Here is a 22,278-nt window from a genome sequence, read left to right on the forward strand (position 1 = left end):
CGGGGGTGGGGGGGGGGGAAGGGAGGGAGAAGGAGGAGGAAAAAAAAAAAGCCAAAAAAACAGGAAAAAGAGGGAAACGACCCAGGTTTTTTTCTCCTTCACTCTTTTTCTGTTCGCCATGCAGCCCTGTGTTTTGAGGGGGCAGGGCAGGCTGGGGACAGCGGAGGGGCGCGGAGGGGCGCGGCGCCCACGCGGGTTCGGGGCGCCGCCCCCCGCGCGCCGCGCGCCCATTGGCCGGCCACACCCCGACTATGCAAATGAGGCGCGGGGGCGTGGCCGGCAGGGTGAGGGCGCTCGGAGCGCTTCAGAGCTGAGGGGCCTCTGCTCCGCGCTGCGGGACCGCTCCCAGCGCCCGGCTCCGGGCAGCAGCGGCGGCGGCAGCAGCAGCAGCAGCAGCCACCGCCCTCCCCGTGCCCCTCCGCCGGCGTCCTGCCCCGCCCCGCCCCGCCCTGCCCCGCCCCCGCCATGCTTCCGTGGCTGGTGCCCCCGTGAGAGGCGAGCGGCAGTGCCGGCGGCCATGCAGGTCCTGGCAGGCTGGGCCGTGCTGGTGGCACTGGGCGAGTGGCTGTGGGCCGCTGCGGAGGTGCCGCTCGGGGACTTCTACCCCTTCGGGCCGGCCCAGGGCGACGCCGCCACTCGGAAGCAGGACGACGGTGGCTCCGAGCTGCGGCCCCTCTCCATCCCCTTCCCGTTCTTTGGTGCGGGGCACACCGGCCTCTATGTGAGTAATTTCCACTTATTTCTGCTTATTTCCTCCTAGTCCCTCTTTTTCCCCTCTCTCTAATTGTCTCTTTTCTGTTTCATTCTTGCTCTTCCCTTTCTCTTATTTCCCCTTTCCTGTCCTGCTTGGATGAATCCGAGTTTCCTTGGGGGCCATCAGGTGGTCCCCAGTTCCCTGGAAACATCAGAGGAGTAGCGGTGTGCCGAGGATGATGGCTGGGCCCTGGGCTCAGTGTGGGGGTCCGCAGCGAGGATCCTGGCCCCAGTGCCTTGGGAGTGCTGGGCAAAGCCCTCAGCCTCGGTGGGGAGCCTGGGCTTAGCCCTGCTGGAGCCTGCATTACCTGCGAGCCCCGGTGTGGGACTGGCTTGGTGACATGCTGGGGGATCCCGACAGCAGGGAGCTGGACACATCTGGTGGGCAAGAGCCCAGAGTCGGTGTGTTGCAGCCCTAGCGTGGTGGCCCCTGGCTGGTGGCCCTTGCTGCTGCAAAGGGGTGTTGGTGGGGCTCTGGGTGTGATTAGAATAAAGACAGCTGCACTTTGGGCTGCCCACTCGGCACATCTGATTCCCTTGCCTTTCCCTGCACACACTGGGCTGCTGGGACTACTGGTGACACACACCCTTGCAGCCCCTAAGCCACTGGGATGGGACTGTGGCCAAAGAGCTCGAATCATGCCTGGCCCATCATGTCCCCTGTGGCTGTGGCCAGAGGGGCAAGCCCAAGTGCCTGGCTGTCCGTGGAGTCTTTTGAGTGGTGCTGTCTTGCATCCAGAAGTGAGATTTGGGCTCCCCATGGCTGTTTCCACCTGGCACAGTGAATCCTTCAGTATCCTGATCCCATCTCCCCAGTTTGCTCTGGGCTTAATGATGGCCCAGACCGAGGTGGCAGAGGAGAAGGCTGAGCATTGCCTTGATGCCATCCCAGAGCTGGGCTCATGTACCATTCCACTGCCTTGGCTCAGCACAGGGGGTCTTTGGTCCTACCTGGTCGTGTTTTTCCCTTAATCAGGGTACCCAGCCCTGCTATCGGGTTGGAGGGATCCTGGCTTGGGGCTTGAACCACTGTGGAAGGATAGAAGGGGCTGGGAGAAGGCAGGTGACATGATGGTTGTCCCATAGAGAATGCAGAGTGTAGCTCTAGGTCTTGGAGGGGCTGCAGGGATCAGAGGACAGTGCATCCCCCTTTCCCTGAGCTAAACCCCATGGCTCTGCAGGGCCAGCTTGCCTGCCCCCAGCACAGAAGTCCCTGTGGCAGGGGCCCTCCTCCTCAGAGACCTGCTGTCCTGGGGGACTGGCACAGGGCTGAGTTCACCTGGAAACCTCTGTTCTCAAGGGCTGCCTCCAACCACCCCCCTCCTCCTTCACAAAAAACAGCAACAACAAAAAAAGCCCTTCTTGGCTCTGGTTCTCTCCCATCTTGCTTTAATCAAGGGAAGAATGTTCCTCTGCGGACACAGTGGGGTTACGGAGGCTTTGGGAAAACAGAATCCTCTTTCCCTTAGTCACAGTAAGGACTGCCCTGTGTTCAAATGGAGGGGCTATGAACCCTCCTCAGGGACTGGGGACCTCCCCCAGGGACTGCACGAGGCCATCACAGCTCAGTCCCCCGTGCCTCGGTGTGCTGGCAGCTGGGGTGAAGGCACTCCGGCTTCCACATGGCTCCTGGGGATGCTGGCTCCCAGCTCCTTTTTTGCACACGAGTGTGACACCACTGCCTGCCCGCGTGCCAGAGCTGCTCTCTCCAGTTGAGAGCCTCTTGCCTGTACCAGGCCCCCTTTTCCATCCTGCCTGGAGAACTTGGCTGGAGTCTGTGTGTTCCTGCCTGTCCCACGGTTGCTTGTGGGCTGGGGAGCAGAGTGGCTTGGAGCTAACTGGACTGCCAGTCGTGGCACTGTGGCAGAGTGCTGGCAGGGTCTCCTCCAGGGAATTTGGGAGCTCAGGGTGAGAGCATTTCCCTTAGATCCCTGTTCAGGCAGGGAATTTCTTCACCTTCCTCATTCCCACTGCATCCCCAAGTTGGGAGGTAGCACTCCAGGCAGCAACATCCACTAGTTCCAGTTTCCTTCCCTGTGCTCAGGCTGCCTCTGCCATGCATCCATGGGCCAGGCATCCCAGAACCCTAACTCCCCCAATTAGTGCGGAGGAACAGCTTGAAGTATCTCAGCCTGGGGGTCTGGCATCCCCCACTTTAACGAGAGCAGCTTTGCATGGGGTGGCGGCGCTTGCTCACCTGGGGATCAAGAGCGCGTTGGCTCACCCGGGGTGCTGTGCATGCCGGTGGGTGCATGGAGCAAGGCTCCTCCCGCGCTGGGCCAGTGCCCACACGGGCCAGTGCCCACAGCCCCCCTGCCAGCAGGGTCCAGCCCCATGGGCTGCCTGTGAGCCGTGAGGCTGGGGAGCGAGCTGAGGCCCTCTCCCCTGCCAAGAGCAGTGCCGTGAGCTGGCCCCACGCACCGGGCACTGTTTGTTTTATGCGCAGGGCTCCTGCAGTTTTTGCAGCTGTTCCCCTTCCCCTGGCCCGGAGAACAGGGCTGGGTTTGTTCGGGCAGTGGCCCGCAGCCGCGCTCCAGTGAGCAGGCGGCTGGGGCGGGGGGCTGGGGGTGTTGTGGGTGCTGAGGCACGTCTCTGCTTCTAAGGACAGGAAGGGGAAGCGCTCCAATGTTTGTGGAAAGGGGAGGGGGAGAGAAAGATGAAATGGAAAGCACCTCTAAAACATGGATTCCTGCTGGCAGCAGGAGTCACCTGTGGCCACCCGTTTCTTTCCCTTCCTCTCTGCAGGTAAACAATAATGGGATCATCTCATTCCTGAAGGAGGTCTCCCAGTTCACACCAGTGGCCTTCCCCATCTCCAAGGACCGGCGTGTGGTTGCTGCTTTCTGGGCAGATGTGGATAATCGGCGGGCAGGTGAAATATATTACCGAGAGAGCACCGAGCAGCCCATCCTGGACAGAGCGAGCAGGGACATTGCCCAGTATTTCCCTGAGTTCCCAGGGTTTTCTGCACAGTGGGTCTTCATTGCAACCTGGTACCGAGTCACCTTCTTCGGGGGCAACTCATTTTCACCAGTGAGTAGCTGAGGCAGAGCAGCCACCCACCTGTGTGCTTTCAGTGTGGTGCCAGACCTTCCTCTTGGCCCAGAGCTGTCAGCAGAGCTCAGCTGGCCGTGATCTTGGCCATGATGGCTCCGTCACCATACCTTGCTGTGACAGAGCAATAGTGGGCGAGCAATACCAAATCCTCCTCTTTGTGCCTTGTGGAGGCTTTACATCATCAGCCTTCTTGGGCAAAAGTGAGGCACCTTTTGCCTTCCAGATGCTCAATATCCATATTTTCCCCCATTTTTCCCATTCCTCTGGGATGAGAAGTGAGCTATTCTAGCTCAGGATCACAACAAGTTAGGATTAAAAATAATTAAACTCTCATGCCCTTGCTCATAGAGGAGGACTGGGGTTGAAGGAAAGATCCCTTTTCTGAATGTAGTTTCTGTCACTTTATTTTAGGACTGGTTCATCGTCCCTCACTGCTTTCCTCCCCTCCCTGCTGCAGGTAAACACTTTCCAGATTGTCCTCATCACGGATGGCAAGCTTTCCTTCACCATCTTTAACTATGAGTCCATCACCTGGACCACGGGTATGCACGCCAGCAGTGGGGGGGACTTTGCTGGGCTCGGTGGCATCGCAGCACAGGTAAGTGGCAAATGTAGCCCCTGGGGTGCCTGGGTAGCACATCTGCCTTCTGAGCTCGTGGCTCCTGTTTGGGTTTCTTGGAGGTGGAAAATCTCCCCCTGCTTGTTTTTTTTTTCTTCTTCAGAGTTCTTAAATATCTGTGTGTGCTCTGGCTCCCAAGGCTGAGACCATACAGGGGGCTTTGTTATCCCGAAACCACAGATCTTTGCCTTGGCTGCCACTTCATAGTCCCTTTTCCTTCCTAACCTCAGCCTTTAAGAGCAGCTGCCATGGCTAGCACAGCTTTTGCTTGTAGTTTTATTTCATCCCTGTGTGTGTTGTGTTAAAGGGGAAAAAAGCCAACACCCACACCCGCAAAAACCCCAGTACCCACTTGGATGTGTGAATTTACCGACAGTTGATCCGTGCTTGGCTCCCTGCTTGCCAGCCTGCAGCAGGCAGGATGCTGCAGGTGGAGAGGAAGCAAATGGGATTTGAATTCCCAGGAAGGGACTGAGCAGGCCAAGCATCCACTTCACCCTGTTGTCCTGTTGTGTGAACAGGACTGAGCACTGGCCTGTGGCGTGTGGAAAGGGAAAGCTGGTCTGAGTGGTGCCACCAGTGGTGCTGTGTGACAAGAGAGATGAGTCCTGGTGCTCTAGCCTTTTTCCCATGCATTAGTGATGTCTCTTTACTCTGTGCCTTTGTCCTTCCAGGCAGGTTTTAACGCTGGTGATGGAAAGCGCTACTTCAACATCCCCGGATCCCGCACCGATGACATCGCTGACGTGGAGATGACGACAAATGTGGGTATCCCCGGGCGCTGGGTGTTCAGAATCGATGATGCCCAGGTGCAAGTGGGGGGCTGCAGCAATACAAGTAAGAGGACAGCAGTTAGGTTTACTTAACTCCCAACCCAACCCCACACTGTTCTCCAGCCCCCATCTTTCCCTGCCTCAACCCCCACCTCCGCGGGGTGGAAGAGATGTCTGGAAGGGCTTTGGGGAGGGAGGGGAGGCAGCTATGTGGGGACTGTCTTCAGCACCAGCTGTGGTTGGGAATGGCACCTGTGGTTGCCCTGGGGCTGGGAACGGCTGGGAGAGTGAATGGGAAGGGGAGGAAGAGTTCTTAGTTTAAAGAAGCCTGTGGGGAGTGATGAGGGAGGCTGGGGAGGAGGTGATGTGCACAGTTGGGCCCCTGCCAGCCCACTGCCAGGCAGGGCATGAGGGGCCAGCACCCTTGGGGTGCATATGTCCATCAGTCCTCGTACATTGGGCTGAGCTGAATGGAGGGCTGCTGAATGCCAGCCTGCCCTGTGGGGTTAGGTTGCCAGGGCCTGGTCCATGCTCCCCACTCTGGGGGTCCTGGCATGTCCCTCACAGAGCTGTTGGTCTCCGGTTCCTCATCCCCACTTCTCCCTGGCCGTGTTTTCCCACTCGTGGTCTGTGTGTCTTGCGTTATCGGTGGATTTTCTGTACATGGGCTCTCCCGTCCCCTTTCCCTCTGCCCTGGATGAAAAGTGAGGACATGTTCATGTCCCCTCAGCCAGTGGAGCAGACCTCCCCCCAGCCAGGCTGCAGACCTGTGCAGCCTCTCCCCCTTGCACAGGAGGAGTAAAACTACCCTCTGCCCCAGGGGAGTCCGCAAGGAGCAGCCCCTGCCCTGCCATCAGGCAGGCAGCCCCATGGGCTCCCCAAGCACCCCAGGGAGCCGGGCGGGTGCAGGGAGAGACCCTGGCACTGGTGTGGCTGGAAGGTGGCAGGTGAGCCCTGCCAGGGTGGGGGCTGACAGGGGTCACTGCCTGTTCTCACAGCCTCTGTCTGCCTGACACTGCGGCCCTGCCTGAATGGGGGGAAATGTATCGAGGACTGCATCACGGGGAACCCCTCCTACACCTGCTCCTGCCTGGCCGGTTTTACTGGGAAGAGGTGCCATGTTGGTGAGCGCTTTGCTGCAGGGAGCAGGTCTCGCTCTCGGTGTCACTGCTGTGTGCTGGCAGTCTGTCTGTCCCCACCCTGAGGTCCTGTCCCCACCTGGGGCTCTGTTTCAGATGTGGATGAGTGCCTCTCCCACCCATGTCAGAACGGAGCCACCTGCCTCAACGGTGCCGGCAGGTTCACCTGCAGGTGCCCGCCAGGCTTCAGAGGCAACAGCTGCGAGACTGGTGAGCAGTGCAGCACTTGAAAAGCAGAGACCCCAGGCTTGGGGGGCACTTCTGCTCTTGGGAGGGCTCTTCAGACCAGGGCTCCTGCAGTAGCTGCTGGGCTCTAGCAGTTTGTGACAGCCAGCTTGGATTTCAGTTTGCTTCAGGCAGAAGAAGCTTTTCTCTGGCCATGAGCCTTTCCTTCTGCTGACTCTTCTGAGGGCTTTGCTCAGCACTGCTGCCAGAACTCTTCCACCACCACTCCCTTAGCCAGAAAACCTGGCAGCCAGTGTTCAAACAAGTCTTGCAGGCCCTGCTTTTGCAGGTGATGCTCTGGTCCCAAGCTCTTCAAAGCCAGGGGAGACCCTCCCAGTCCCTGGCAGGGGCTGTGGTTACAGGTTTTCCCCGCTGCTGGCCTCCGCCTGCCAGTGGAAGTGCCGCCAAAGCATTTGGCTCCCAGCAAGCTGCCGCGCCAGTGGAAAAGGCGAGAAGGGAGTTGACTTGTGGGGGAGGAAGTAAGGGAGGGAGAAAAGCCCAGCAGAGCACACTGACTTCCAGGAGGTGTGGTGGGATGAAAGAACTGAGCTGCCTAAGGACGGGTTTTGGGGACAGTCATGACATGGCCACTGTCTCCTGACAGAAGGTGCATGCAAGATACCATGCTCTGCCTAGGCCTGGTATCACCACGTGTAGAGGGTGCCATTTGCTAGTCCTGCACCTAGGCTGACACCCCTGCCCCCTCTTTTTTTGATGTTCTCCTGCAGCAGAATCACCATGTGAGAACAGGGTGTGCCAGAATGGTGGGAGTTGCCAGGTGGTGAACAGGACAGCAACATGCTTGTGCCAGTTGGGGTATACAGGGGAAGACTGCCAAACAGGTGGGTGACAGAAACAGGTATGGGATGGAGATGGTGACATTTCATACCTTGGCAAGCTTCCTTCCCAGTCAGCTTCATTCCTGGATGTAGTTTTGGGAGGGGAATGTTTGGCCCCTATTTTTTATTGTCCATCGCCTTCACCCTCCTGAGCATTATCCAGGCTGGGAGGGAGGCACCAGGTGAGCTGGCTGTGCCCACACATGACCTGATGACCTTTCCTGGCCTCCCCTTGCAGAGGTGAACGAATGTGAGTCCAGCCCATGCCTGAACGGCGGGCACTGCATTGACCTGGTCGATAACTACACCTGTGTGTGCCTGGAGCCCTTTGTGGGACAGCGCTGCGAGACAGGTGCCTGTGCCCCAGGATGACCCGCGGCAGGGACTGTGTCCCCCATGTTCTGCTGGCCATCATGGCCCCTCTCCCAAGCCCATGCTCTCCTCCTGCTCACTTCCTTGCTTTCCCCTTACCAGACTCATCTTCCTGCGAGGACCGGAGTTGCCAGAACCGGCAGACGTGCAATTACATCCGCCCTGGCCGCTATATCTGCACCTGCTCACCGGGTTATTACGGCAACAACTGCCAGTACGGTGAGTGAGGTTGTGCCTGGACCAGCCTGGCATGGGAACTGCAGTCAGGGGCACTGGGCAGGAAGGGGCAAATGGCTGCAAAGGGGCTGTGTCAGTCATAGGCACTGCTGAAGCTGGTGGTTGGCATGTGCAGAGCGGCCATGGTTCTGCCAGGAGGAAGCACTTTCCTGCGGGGCTGCTTGACCGTGCTGGAACCTCCAGCAGGATCCCCAGGACAGAGGATATTCCGGCCCCAGACTGGACCTGTCCAGCTCAGGCTCCCCATTCCCCACAGGTGGGCCCCGCATGCCCGGCGCCTGCCTCTCCCACCCGTGCCAGAACGCAGGCAGCTGTCTGGAGACTGAGCGGGGCTATGTCTGTGAGTGCCAGGAGGGCTACACCGGACAGGACTGTCGAGACCGTGAGTAACCAAGGGGACTTGCCAGTGGGGTGCAGCATGTCAAGGGGAGCCTTCGTGCTCATGAGAGGGAGCAGCAGCAGCCCCAGAGAGCCTGTTCAGGGCTCTGGGATTGAGCAGAGTGTCTGTCCTCCTGGAGGAGGCTGTGCCTGTGTGTCTGAGGGTCTCAGGGCTGCTGCTCTCCTGAGTGAGTGGCATCTGGCAAGGCTGCTTTTCTGTCCCAGCCCACAAGCAGGAGAGATCCTGGGAAGCTCCTGTTTCCTCTCTTGCAGAGCTCCCTGAGGGCTGTGAGTGTCGTAATGGGGGCAGTTGTCTGGAGGGGAACGTCACCGTCTGCCAGTGCCTTCCTGGGTTTTTTGGTCTCCTCTGTGAATTTGGTAGGTGAAAGCTTCTTGCCTGCTGTGTTCATTCCCTCTGGGATGCTTGAGTCAGGCAGCTTGTGGGTCAGCAAGAAGACACTGTCCATGCCTGAGCCTAGCACAGTGCCAGGGGCACACACTGAATTTGAGCCTGGAAATATTGTCACCTGGTGATATGACAATGCTTCCACCTCCATCAGCTCCTTCCCTTGGAGCTGTGCCTCTCCCAGCCTCTGCCTCTGCTCAGCTCCCATGGGTGGGGAGGAAGTTGTGGCCTTTGTGCACTCCCTTGCTGAAGCTCACTGAGCATCCAGGCTGGACATTGCCATTTGCACTGTCTGTGCCAGAAGATCCATCCTGTCTCATTGGACCCTGCAAAGTTAGGAGACTCCTGTTTCCATGTGGGTGTCCTCCTGCCACTGACTGAAAGAAGCTGGCACTGGCCATGTGTTTACAGAAGTCACCACAACACCGTGCAACATGAACACGCAGTGCCCGGATGGCGGGTACTGCATGGAGTATGGCGGGAGCTACCTCTGTGTCTGCCACACCAACTACGGTGCCAACCACAGTAAGACTCCACGGGGATGCAGGAACAGCCCTGGGGTGGGGGGGAGCAGGGGGTACCCTCACCTCGCCTCAAGGGAAGCTGCCCTTGTACCCCTGGCCAAATGTCCTTGGTGATGCCCTGTGTTTGGCTCTGCAGCGATGCCGTCCCCCTGCGACTCAGAGCCCTGCTTGAATGGGGGGTCCTGCAAGGTTGACGATGACTCCTACGTCTGCGAGTGTCCTCAAGGCTTCCTTGGCATGCACTGCGAGAAAGGTACCTCCACAGTGCTCCCTGTGGCCCCAGCACCTGGCACAGGTTGGGAGAAGGGCTTAGACCTTCTTGGGAGATGAACAGTTACTTGCAGAGCTGGAAGTTGGTGCAGGTTTTCCTGTCCCATCCTGCAGGGTAGAGGGAGGGATTGAATGACTCCCTTCATGTCACCCAACAGTTGCAGCAGCAGATCCAGTTGTTTCCTGTACAACACCATCAGTGTTGATATTTTTTATTTACGTGCCACAACTTCTGTCCTTGGGAGCAGCCAGCTGTCTCCCAGCATCAGGCACCTGTTGGCCCCCAAGGCTCCAGCACACATCTGCAGGGGTGTAGTTTTGTGGTGTTGCTGGACGCAGGATGCAGTCAGGCTTCCCGCTGCAAGGGCTGGTGGGGTGCTGGTGGGAGGCAGCAGCTCTGGGTGACCCCGCTCTGGGCGCTCTCTCTGCAGCCAAGCCTCGGCTCTGCAGCACGGGGCCCTGCCGCAACGGGGGCACCTGCAGGGAGGCGGATGGCGAGTACCACTGCACCTGCCCCTACCGCTTCACCGGCAAGCACTGCGAGATCGGTACAGCCCCCCGGCCCCCGCAGGGAGGAGGAGAGGTGGCAGCTGCCCCACCGGGCTCACGCCCACCTTGTGCCCCCAGGTAAGCCGGACCCCTGTGCGTCGGGGCCCTGCCAGAATGGAGGCACCTGTTTCCACTACATCGGCAAGTACAAGTGTGACTGTCCCCCAGGCTACACGGGCCGGCACTGCGAGATTGGTAGGTTTGAGGAGGGTGTGCCACTGCCTGGGGGGATGGTGGGGCTGACTGTCAGGAGCTCGCTGCTTGCTTTGAGCCCCCTTCCTTGCAACTCTTCCTTGTGCCCTGCTGGAAGGGGAAGGAGGCCGGCTCTGGTTTCATTCCTTGCTCTGCTCTTCTTCCAGTGCCCTCCCCTTGCTTTCTTAGCCCCTGTGAGAATGGGGCTACCTGTGAGGACCTTGGCGGGGGCTATGCTTGCACCTGCTCCCTGGGCTATGTAGGGAAGCACTGCCAGATTGGTAAGGGCCTTGCACTTCCCCTGCTGGCTTGGAAGTTGGGGTGCCTCTGTTGGCCCCATTCATCCCCTGTCTCTCCACAGAGGTTGACTGTGGCATCCCCAGTGAGGTGAAGCATGCCCAGGCTTCTTTCAACTCCACCAAAGTGGGCTCAGTGGCTGAATACCAGTGTGAGCTGGGCTACATCCTCAGCCAGCACAACCATCCCCGTGTCTGCCGTGTGCCAGGTGTCTGGAGCGACCCTCCCGAGTGTGATGGTGAGGAGTGCTGGGGAGTGGGCAAGCCCTGGGACACCATCCCAGTGGTCACCACCATGGTTTGGTGAACCAGGATATGTACTCCAGTTGTCTGCTGCCTTCCCCCCTGGGAGCCCTGTCCTGTGCTCATGTCTCTCCCTTGCTCAAATTTCTTTAGAGATTGACGAGTGCCAGTCGCAGCCCTGCCTGAATGGTGGCCAGTGCAAGGACCGTGTCTCTGCCTTCCTGTGCTTGTGTGAGCCAGGTTACACCGGCTACCACTGCGAGCTGGGTAAGAGACCATGCCAGGCATGCTCCAGGACTGTCACAATCCTTTCCTCACCCTCCTGCCCTTGGGAAAGCCCCAGTGGATTGCGAACTCCATTGCAAGGAGCTAGGTTACCAGGAGCTGTGTGTGCTTGGATCAGCCTGAGGCAAGGGCTTCTTTCCCAGGACTCCCAGCCAACTGTAGGATTTTCCACCAGGGAGACGCTGATCCTGTTTGAGGACAATGGGCAGCGTGGGAGGTGGTGGGACTCTGGCAGGTGGCTCCAGCCCAGTTCCCTGGGATCTGGTAGAGGACAGTGGTAGGAGAAGGTGGGCTGTTGGAAGTTAGATGAGGGGACATGACACAAGCACCCTATGGGATGGATCTCTTGGCACAGCCCCACACTGCCAGTTGTCCCCAGGTGTCCCTGAAGGAATGTCCCCAGGCTGTGTTCTTCAGGGGCAGGCCTGAGGCAGTGGGCATCCAGGAGCAGGGATGTCCCTGGCTGCTGGGCTTTGGGAAGCAAATGACATGGGAAGGGCCCATGCCCTGTGAGAATAGTGCTGCCTCTCCAAGCCCCTGTCCCTAGCCACCAGCTGTCCCTGTGCTGAGCTGGTGCCTTTCTTCCCACTGGACCCCAGATGTTGACGAGTGCCAGTCGGAGCCCTGCAAGAACAGTGGGACCTGCCAAGACCTCCCCGGGTCCTTTGCTTGCTACTGTCCTGAGGGCTTCCTGGGGACCCAGTGTGAGACAGGTAGGAGCTCTCTCTTCCTGGGTCAGTGGGAGACTGGACTGTGGGCACCAGGACACTGCCAGGGCTGGCACCATGCCAGGTGGCTGGTCGCTGTCTTGGACACCTTGACCCCAAGCCATCACCTGGTTGCTCATTGTTGCACCTCCTTGCCTGTAGTTTTGGGGGCAGAGCTGAAACTGCTCTGATGGGGAGGGAACAAGGAATGAAGTGCCCACCAGTGATAGACTCCCTTTCCAAGGTGTCCGCCCCTTCCCAGGGATGTGGGTGCCATGGTGCACAGTGCAGGTTTCAGTGTCCAGCCCAGCTGTGCCAACCCCTGGGCTATGTATCTGCCCTGCTGCCCCCTCAGGGGTCTGTCACTGTTGCTCATTCATGGAGGCTGGGAGCTGGCTGCTGGCACGCTCACTGTTGGCCTTCTTCCCCCTCCAGAAGTGGATGCCTGCGAGTCAGACCCTTGCCAAAATGGAGGGGAGTGTGAGAGCTACGGGGGCTCCTACCTCTGTGTGTGCCCAGAGGGTTTCTTTGGCTATCACTGTGAGACAGGTGAGGCAAGCAGGGCAGCGCAGGGTGGCCCCAGGGTCAGCGGCACTGCTGACACTGCCAAACCTGGCACCTCTCCCACAGCCAGTGATCCGTGCTTCTCCAGCCCCTGTGGGAGCAGAGGCTACTGCCTGCCCAGCAATGGCACCCACAGCTGCACCTGCAAAGTCAGCTACACAGGCAAGAACTGCGAAAAAGGTAAAGGCCCTCAGCAGCAGCAGCAGGACATGATGTGGGGCTTGACACCAGCCTGGCAGTGCCCGCCGCCCACGAGGGGCTCAACACCATCCGGGACCAGCAGCACTCCTTGAGGCGGGCAGGGCTGGGGGCTTGCCTTGTTGGGGGGCAGCCCATGCCCCACCAGTGCCATGGGTGGGTGCTGGCATGCTGAGTCGCTGCCGCAGGTGCCGAGGTTGGCACCAGGACATGGGGGACAGGTTTCCCCTGCAGCAACGGCAATCCCTCGGATGCCCTCACGAGGGGAGGCAGAGGCGTCTGAGGGAAGCCTCTTGGCACTGGCCTCCCCCAAACCCCTCGCCCCATCCCACAGTGGCAAGTGCTTGGCCACCAGTGATACCAGGGAATGCTCCTGGCGCCCTGGCTCCTCCTGTGCCCACTGAGCCAGGGGTGGCTTACACCCAGAGAGCCCCTGCCAGGTGTGCCAAGTGAGACGAGCGAGGACCTTGTCCTCTTATCACCGCTGTTCTGCCGCTTGCTGTCAGGGTCTGTTCTCTAAAGATTCATGGCATTACCTCTCCCCTTTGCTTTTGCACACACTCTGAAGAATTGCTGCCACCAACCTCATTAAAGGTGGAAAGGGTGGAGGACACTGGTGTGTTGATTTCTTGGCACCCACCTGAGGACGCAGCTGCCAGGCAACTCATTGACGGCTACGCCGTGACGTACGTATCCCTCGACGGCTCTTACCGCAGGACAGATTTTGTGGACCGAAGTCGTTCTGCCCACCAATTGCGGGCACTAACCTCCGGCAGAGCCTACAATATTTCTGTCTTTTCAGTCAAACGCAACGTGAACAACAAGAATGATATCAGCAGGCCCGTCATGCTCACCACGCGCACTAGTGAGTAGCGTCCCCAGGGGGATCACGGTCGTGAGCGTGCGTGGCCCCCGCAGGTGCCAGGGTTTGTGCTGCCACCTCCAGCCTGCCACCAGCTCCAGCATGGTATCAGACCTGGCAGGTTTGCTGGTGCAGATCCTAAAATCCAACTGGGGGCCTCTGGAAAGTGCTTGACACAGAGAATCGCTGTTTTCTTTGCTGTGAGTAAAAGGCCTGACACTCTGTGGCTCACCCTGTCCTGGGGCTGTAAGGGAGCTCACAGCAGGGATTGCTCCTGAGCCCTGTTCATTGGGGTCAGGCTGTTCTGCTCCTTGTCACTGTGCCCAGGAGAGTATGAGGAGTTCCCTGTGCAAGGCAGGCAGTGGGGCTTCTGCAACCCTGTGAACCAGTCACCTTGCCATGCTGCTGAGCTTGGTGTGGAGGAAGGGGCACAGTGATGCCTCTGAGGCATGGACAGGCAGAGCAGCTTTGGTCCCACTTCTGAGTGCAGGCAGATGTGGAAATCAAATGCAAACAGGATGGAGGGAATTAGGAGAGCAGATGGCCTCTGAGGAGAGGAGAATGGTGGTGGTAAAGCCCCATCTCCCATAGCAGACTGAGACCAAGTGAAGCCCAGGGGAGGAGATGGCAGCATGATGCTGGGCACAGCATCTCATGGGGCCTCAAGCCACAGCTGGATGTTGGGGTCAGGATGGCCTCAAGCCACAGCTGGATGTTGGGGTCAGAAGTGTGCCATGGACTTAGCAGTCACTAGTGGGGTTCCCCAGGGCTCAGTTTGGGGCTGGTCCTGTTTAATGTATTTGCTGATGGTTTGGACCTAGGGATTTTGTGTACCCTCAGTAAATTTGTAGCCAACTCCAAGTTGGCTGGGAGTGTTGATCTGCTTGAGGGTAGGAAGGCTCTGCAGAGAGACCTTGGCACACTCAATAAAAAGGCCGGGGACAACAGCATGATGTTCAATAAGGCCAAGTGTTGAGTCCTGCACTCTTGGGTCACAGCAACCCCTGGCAGCTCCAGGCTGGGGAAGGGGTGAAGAGCTCCTCAACAGAAAAGGACTTGGGGGTGTTGGTTGACAGCTACCTGAGCATGAGCCAACAGTGGGCCCAAATGGCTAAGAAGGCCAATGGCATCTTGACCTGTATCAAGAGCAGTGTGGCCAGCAGTACAAGGGAAGTGATCATCCCTCTACACTTGGCATTGTTGAGGCTGCAGTGCATTTAGTTCTGGGCCCCTCACTTTAAAAAGGACATTGAGGCACTGGAGCATGTCCAGAGGAGGGCAACAAGGCTTGTCAAAGGTCTAGAAAACATAGGAGAAACAGCTGAGAGAGCTGGGTTTGTTTAGCCTTGAGAAGAGGAGGCTCAGGGGGACCTCATAACTCTCCAAAACTCCCTGACAGGAGGTTGTTGTGTGGTGAAGGCTGGTTTATTCTGTCATGCCTGCAGAGAGAGAACAAGAACAAATGGCTTAAAGCCAAGACGGGATTCACATTAGATAATAGTAAAAAACGTTTCCCTCTTTGGGTGGTCAAACATTGGGATATGATGTCCAGGGAGGTGGTAGAGTCACCATCCCTGGAGGTGTTCAGGAGGCATCTGGATCTGGTGTTTGGTTTAGGGGTTATAGGGGGTTACAGTGACTGGGAGGATGGTTGGATTGGATGATCTCTTTGGTCTCTTCCAACCTTGATGATGCTATGGTTAGGGCCGGGTCTGGGCACTGCAGCCCCTTTGGGGCAGAGGGGACAGCCTCGGGGCTGCTTTGAGTAGCACAAGGCCCTGTGGGTGGGCAGATAGATGTGCCTCCCGCCTGCCCGGAGACTGTGAGGAGAGCAGGAGTGCAGTGAGAGAGGTGGCACTGAGCTGTTCCACTGGGGAAGGTGATCCAGAGGTGCCAGCAGGACCCCCCTTGGGGGCGCATGGGGAAGGGATGGGGTGACCCACGATGACCGCAGTCCTCTCTGCTTGCTCCGGCCAGGACCGCGTCCGGTGGAAGGCTTTGAGATCACGAATGTCACTGCCAGTGCCATCACGGTGCAATGGGCTCTGCACCGCCTCCAGCACTCCACTGTCAGTAGGGTGAGGGTCTCCATCCGCCAGATGGGGGACCTGGCAGGCCGCACTGTGGAGCTGAACAGCAGCGTGGCCAAGTACACCTTCCTGTGAGTGGGCTGCTGCTGGTGCCAGGGCTCTGGCTCCCTGACGTTGCCCTTCTTACCCCTTCCCACCCTAATTTTTTTCCTGCACAGGGACCTGCAGCCAGGAGAGAGGTATATCATCCATGTCACAACACTGAGCGGCCTGGGAGTGGAAGACCACCCCTCAGAGAGCCTGGCCACAGCCCCTTTTCATGTGTGGACAAGTGAGTGAGGTTGCCTTTGCCATCCCAGCTTGGCAGGAAAGCTGTGGGGAGGGAGAGGTGTGGGAGCTGCCAGACTGTCTGGCCAGCACAGCAAGAGGAGGTGTGTAGGCAGGGCTGGGGAGGCCAGGAAAGTCACTGGCATGTCCTCCCCTGCCAAATGTTGTTCAGTCTCTGGAAGCAGCACAAGCCCAGCCCCATGCATGGATTCATCCCCTGCTGTCTGGCAGTCAGAAGGCAAGGGCTGACCTGGGTGCCAGGGTGCACTGAGGCTCTGTCTTGGCAAGGACCTAGTGTTGAGCATCCCCCCACTGTGCATCCCATGGCTGGAGCAGGCTTGGGGCTGGTCCGGGCAGTGCCAGGCAAGCTGGGGCCCTGGCACACTTGTGTGTAAGGTGATGTGAGCAAGTAGGGCCATTCAGGGACACCAGCTCTGACCACTCTCCTCCCCATCCCCTGCCTGCTGCAGGGCCTCTCCCCCCACAAAACCTCACCGCCTCCCATGTCACCGCCACCTCTGTGTCCATGGCGTGGGAGCAGCCGCCCGCTGGCACCATGGAGGGGTACATCATCAATGTCACCACGGCTCAGAGCGTCAAGAGCCGCTACGTGCCCAACGGGAAGCTCGTGTCCTACACGGTGCGGGACCTGCTGCCTGGGCAGCGCTACCACCTGTCCCTGACAGCTGTGCAGAACACGGAGCAAGGGCAGGTGCACAGCGAGCCCATCCACCTCTACGTCAGCACCTGTAAGTGCTCCCGGGCTCTGCTGGACTGCTGCAGCACAAGGGAGGCAATGGGATGACAGGGAACCGGGGTAGGGGGTGGAAACCAGTATGCCAACAGTGACCAGCCCTTGCTGCCCCAGCACTGGGTGTCTGCAGCAGGCTGTGGGGACAGGACACAGCTCCACTGGAATGGGAGGTGGGGGTTGTAGGGTTAGTGAAGGGCAGACACAGAGCTCCAGCTTGGTGATGGGCATGTGCACCCCCGGTGTGTGGAGAGTGTGTGTGTGCCACATGGCAGCCTGGGGTGATGGGATGGGATGATGGGACTGTCTGGGAGGTCGGTTGCTGGCTCACACTGCCTCCATTAAGCCTCATCCTTTGATCTGCAGTGCAGAGGGATGGAGTTCCAGAGAGACGGTGGAGCCAAGCCGGGCACCCCCGGGTTCTGCGGAACCGGCTGCCCCCAGCCTTCCTGCCGGAGCTCCGCCTGCTGGCAGATCATGACACGGCTGAGGAGCCCTCGCCAGCCCCCAGGTAAGCACTGCCTCAGCGCTCCTGGCTCTTCCACTCGGGCCAAGCACTAGGCTGAGCCAGTCCTTTTTCCCAGTTTCCATGCCCAGGTGTGTGCAGGGTCAAGCCATGCTCCTGCTGGGGTGCAGCCTCTTGCCCACCCACTGGGGTTCTCGGCCAGGCCCCTTACCCTGAGAGAGTTCCCCTGTGGGACTTGCACAGAGCCTGATGCCACCAGTGAATGCTTTACACAGCTGCCGTGAGCTCCAGCACATAGAGCCTGGAGGACCTGCAGTGCCCTGTACCCTTATGGCTCTCCTGTCCCAGGTTCACAGAGCTGGTGGATGGCAGAGGGAGGATCAGTGCCAGGTTTGGCACGGCGCTGGGAAAATCCATCACTGTGAAGACACGTAAGTGCTCTTGTGCCTTTGTGTCCTGCTCCTGTCAGCCAGTACCATCTCCTGCACCTCCTTGCAAGTTGAGGTGGCAGCCAGGCAGGCTGCTGTAGGGCTGGGGGAGCTATAGAGGAGGGTGGAGCCCTCTCATCTGGTCCTGGGCAGGCAAACATCTGCTCTGCTTGTTAGACCCCTGCCCGAGGAGAGAGGGACTGGCTAGGGGAGCGCAGAGAAGAACCCTTGCTGATGGGAGGCAGTGCTGACTGTGGCTGCCCTTCCTCCCTGCCAGCAGCAGCAGGGGCCTGAGCAGTGGCTCCATAGCCCTCCAGTGCCGCTCCTGCCTGCCCAGCAGCCTCAGACCCCACTGTCAAGAGCAGCCTCTCACCCGAGGAGGGTGCGTGGGTGAGAAACCCCTCACTAGTTCAGACCTAGCCCCCATTTTCCATCCCCAGAAGACTGGGGACCAACCCAAGTGCCAACCCAAGATACCCTAGAGCACCTGTGAACCCCACACCATGGGGTGGGGAAGGGGCTGGGCACACCTGAGGGCAGCCCTTGGCCTCACTGCATATCCTGGTCCTGCCCCTGCCTCCCCAGGACTCTGTGTCCCAGTCCCTACCAGGAGGAGTGAGAGTGTCACCCCAATTCTAGGGATGCCAGCTGGGAAGGGTTAGAGCACTGCCTCAGGCCTGACCAGTGCCCCAAAGCTGCAGGCAGGCTGGATCCCCTTGGAGGGGCTGCCTTTGGGTCTGGCTCTGGCCTGGAAGGTGACATTTAATCCTCTCATTGTCCAGAGCCAGAGGCTCCAGTGAAGCTGGAGAACACAGAGGTGTCCAGCTGGGACAGTCTGGCACTACAGCTGCGTGAGGCAAAGAGCAAGAGTAAGTCCCAGGGGGAGACCCACAGCAGCAGGAACCCAGCCCTGGCCCCGCAGGCAACCTGCTCAGCACCAGCCTGCCCTCCTTGGAGGCGTGGCAGGCACCTCCCTGCTCTGCCTGGGAGCACCCTGGCAATGCCAGGGGCTTGGCAGGGCTGAGCTGTGGCCCCAGGCTCTGACAGTCGAGCGTGTTTTGCAGGAGAGGGGCAGAACTGCTCCAAGAATCCCTGCAGGAATGGAGGCACCTGTACCCGAGATGAAGAGTCCTACCACTGTGCCTGCCGCCCGGGCTTCAAGGGCCGGGTCTGCCAGCTGGGTGAGTGCCCCCTGTGCCCGAGGGCCAAGCTCCCTCCTGCAGTGCCAGGCTGGTGGCTGTCCCTGTCACAGGATGTCCCCTAGGATGTAGGTCACCCAGCACACCCTGCCAGTGTCCAGGGGCTCCCACAGTGCCCAGACTTTGCTAGAGATCTGTGTCATGTTGGCAGCTGAGAGAGGGGCTGGGCTCTGCTCTTAGTTTGAGGAGATGTGAGTGCAGGTCTGGTCTCTGCTCCTGGCTGAGCTCTCTGCCTCTGCCTGGCAAGCCAGGCCCTGCCTTACCCAGAGAGTTAGGTAGGCAGTGTGAGGCTGGGGGCTCTGCTTCTACTGGTGGGTCAGCTGTGTTGAGGCCAGCCCTCCAGCCATGGCCAAGAAGCCAGGGGGGCCTCACCAGACCCTTGCCACAAGGCACAGGCATGCAGAGCCAGGGATGGGCTCAGTGATAGCTCCCCTCTCCTATTCCCCAAGCAGCCTGCAAGAAGGTGCCACACTCGTGCACACGGCTGTACTCGGAAACCAGGTCATTCCCAGTGTGGGAAGGAGGCACCTGCCACTATCTGTGAGTACTGCCTGCAGGTTATGCTCCCCCCTTCCCCTTGTGCTCTGAGCTGGGGATGTCTCCCTGCAGCTCGGCTTTGGGGAAGGGAGAGTGAGCACAAGGCCGTCTCCAACCCCAGCTGGCAGTTGCCCCCTCCCCAGTGCAGGCTGAGCAGCCTGGCATGCCCCTGTGGCCACCCCCAGCTGTGCATCAGGGCAGGGTGTTGCTGAAGTGACAGCCCCATGCTGGAGTTACTCACCTACGTGGCAGCAAGGTTGGATTTGGTGTGTGTGACCCCCAGAGAGCAGCAGATCCCATCCAGCTCCTGGCTGCCTCTCCATCTGTGAGCAGAGGGCTGGGGGAGCCCTGATGCAGTGCCAGGGAATGGGGGGCTTCTGCTCTGCCCCTGGCCTCCCTGTGATGGAGGCACGAAGGCCTGGCTGGGATCAGTGCTGCAGCACAGCAGGCTGAGCCCCATTGTTGGCTACTGCAGCCTGGAAGGAAATAGGGAAAATACCCAGACTTCCCCTTCACTCTCATCAAAGCACATCTCTTCCTTCTGTTCCCTACACTCACATCTCCACTCTGTGTGCAGGTCCAGGAGAGTCTACAAGGTACAGCAGGATATCTGCTACAAGGAGAGCTGTGAGAGCACCAGTTCCAAGGGGACAAGCAGCAGGTACAGCCCACAGCAGCACACTGGATGTGCCAGCCTTCCTGTGATCCTGGACAGGAGGATGTGTCTGGCTGGTGTGCCCCAGCATGGATGGGGACACCCAGGCTGGGGGTGGACTGCTAAGGGGTACAGACATGACCAAGGCTTGGATGCCAGTGCTGTGTGCTTGCCTGTGAGCAATGGCCAAGGGCCTGGGGCTGACAGTGCTGTGCTCCCTTCTCTTGCAGAAAGCCAAGCAACAGTCACACACTGAAGAAGCCATAGAAGTAAGTACCTGCTCCAGCCCTCCTCAGCTGCAGGCAGGGCCAGTTCTTGTGCAGGGAGTCAGGGAGATGGTGCAGGCCAGGGCACAACCCTGGCTCATGGCACCATGTCGAGGGGGTGTGAGGGCTTATAGCTGAGGGCTCCTCGTTGTGGCTGGGGTGGAGAAGCAGGAGGCAATGCTCTGCTTCCCCCTGATTTGGCAACTCCATATGAGCAAGAGATTCCTGCATAGAAAAGGCCAGGCAAAGGCTGGAGTCCTGGAGGCAGCAGGTCCCCTTCTCTCAGCACAAGACTGGTGCACAGGGTGGGAAGAGGCCAGCTGCAGGGCATCTGGCAGACTGCACACCAGCTCATTTTACTCCTGCTCCTCCACAGGGTTTAAAGCAGTAGAAGCTTCGTCTTTCCACATCTAAGGGCTTTTTGAACACCAGGAAGATCAGATCTGCTCACTGGGTTGAACACAGCAGGGGAGCCTTCCTGCCTGGTGTCAACCTCTCCCTCTCCTGCAGCCCATTAGGGACACGCAGCTGGATCAGCACACTGAGTAGTGCTCCCTTTCCCCCTGCTGGCCCAGCACTGCCTTTGCTGGCCCCCTCTGCCCCTGAGCAGCTGAGCACCAGTGCCCCTGGAGGGGGCCAGCCCTGCTCAGCACCCCCAGCCACTCTGCACAAGCGACGGGCTCCCCGCTTCACTCAGGGATCAGCCCAGCTCCTTGCCAACAGCATCTGCACCAATCTGTTTTCGTAATCCAAGGTTATAAATTACCTATAACCCTCCAATAAAACAGTTTAATGCAGACCAAAAAGCTTTAGCCATCACCTGAAATCTGGCCCCCAAAGACATGCTCTGAGGAGCAGCCTCTGTAGATGAGTTAGAAATGGTGAGCAGCTCTGAGTGGTGAGGTGAGCATGGGCAGTAGAGGAGCATTCCCGTTTCCTCTGCTCTAGCAGGGGAAACTGAGGCAGCTTCTACTGCCTGCCTTTTTTCTTTGCTTTGTAAACAAGCCCTGGTTTTAACCAAATTTCCAGCTCAGAAACCAATAGAGCACCTAAAAAGAATTTAAAATGTGATCTGTAGGGTGAAATCTGTCAGCTGAGGCATGCCAGTGCCACCACACTTGCAACTGCCTCCACACCAGTGCAGGGCACAGCAGAGGCTTGGTGAGGAAGCCATCCCCACCCACCATCCCTGCACTGCACTTCCCTGTGGCACCAGTGCTGCAGGGTTATGTGGAGGAGAGGACCAGCACCCAGCACTGCAGCAGGGCAGGCAAGGAAAGAAAAAGTGTAGCTTAGAAACGTTCCTAGTTTTTGTGAGTTTGTATGACAACACTAGTTAAACATAGATTTGTGTATTAACGTACACGGTGTATATTATAAATTAACACATACCAGAGATATATCGCAGTTATGGTATAGAGCGTCATGGCTCCAGCAGAGTGGGATTATCCTGGTGGGGAGGGCCTCCCCTCCTGCCAAGCAGAGCTCTGTTGCTCAGCCACATGTCTCAAGCAGCAGCTTGGAAGCTGCTCTCAGAGCAGGACAGGCCCAGGAGTTTCAGCGCTCCTGCCATCACCCTCTTCCTCCTGGGAGCAGGGACAATGTGGAGCCACGACCAGCTGGCCAGTGTGCTGCTCCCCTCCTGCACCACCTCTAGCTTTGCTCCCACAGGACAGACATGCCTTGTTTTCCTCCAAGGCTGCCTGGTCCTGCTCCAGCTGCCTGGCAAGCACAGCAGCCCTGCCTTCCCAGGGCAGGAGAAGAAGCCAGTCCTCCCTAGCAGGAAGAGCAGGGCAAGGGGAAACCCAGACAGGAGCATTTGGAGCTGTGGTCTGAAAGTAATTGCACCACTGCTCTGCCAGCCCCAAGATCAGCACTGACATGGGCTGTGGAGCTGGAGGTGGCCCTGCCATGGGACAGTTCTGTATCCCAGGACCTGTCCCCACATCACCAGGCAGCTTGGTCCCACTGCCAGCCAGCAGAGCAGCCCACAGCCTCCTGTCCCACAGCTGGCTCAGTATGTAATGCAGCCAGAAGGTTTTAACCTAGTCTTGGAAATAAATTAGGGGTTTTTGTTTGATTTTTTTTTTTTTTTAATAAAAACACTTTATGGAAACTGTTTTGTTTTGTT

The 22,278-nt window shown here is 58.7% G+C and overlaps 1 protein-coding gene across 10 annotated transcripts; it reads left to right on the forward strand.

The window, feature by feature from the left end:
- Positions 1–323: 323 nt before the first annotated feature.
- On the forward strand, positions 324–22,263 carry SNED1 (sushi, nidogen and EGF like domains 1). Of its 10 annotated transcripts, XM_041486956.1 has the most exons (33): positions 324–721; positions 3,499–3,786; positions 4,268–4,408; positions 5,104–5,266; positions 6,201–6,326; positions 6,438–6,551; positions 7,295–7,408; positions 7,644–7,757; positions 7,880–7,996; positions 8,271–8,396; positions 8,666–8,770; positions 9,210–9,323; positions 9,459–9,575; positions 10,024–10,140; positions 10,220–10,336; positions 10,501–10,614; positions 10,695–10,868; positions 11,026–11,139; positions 11,757–11,870; positions 12,300–12,413; positions 12,495–12,608; positions 13,195–13,491; positions 15,466–15,649; positions 15,737–15,849; positions 16,316–16,594; positions 16,963–17,107; positions 17,411–17,493; positions 18,273–18,359; positions 18,555–18,671; positions 19,142–19,229; positions 19,804–19,887; positions 20,112–20,150; positions 20,524–22,263. In XM_041486956.1, the coding sequence occupies exons 1-32, from the start codon at positions 518–520 to the stop codon at positions 20,146–20,148; spliced, it is 4,335 nt and encodes a 1,444-aa protein (XP_041342890.1). In that variant the 5' UTR covers positions 324–517; the 3' UTR covers positions 20,149–20,150; positions 20,524–22,263. The 10 variants fall into 10 exon arrangements, 9 of the variants coding, with proteins under 9 accessions (XP_041342890.1, XP_041342881.1, XP_041342882.1 ...); XM_041486947.1 differs by lacking the exon at positions 10,501–10,614 and having other exon boundaries at positions 9,186–9,323; XM_041486948.1 differs by lacking the exon at positions 10,501–10,614 and having other exon boundaries at positions 9,186–9,323; positions 12,303–12,413.
- Positions 22,264–22,278: the final 15 nt, after the last annotated feature.

Source organism: Pyrgilauda ruficollis, unplaced genomic scaffold (assembly GCF_017590135.1).
Source record: "Pyrgilauda ruficollis isolate IOZ18807 unplaced genomic scaffold, ASM1759013v1 scaffold79, whole genome shotgun sequence".
Classification (NCBI taxonomy): Eukaryota; Metazoa; Chordata; class Aves; order Passeriformes; family Passeridae; genus Pyrgilauda; species Pyrgilauda ruficollis.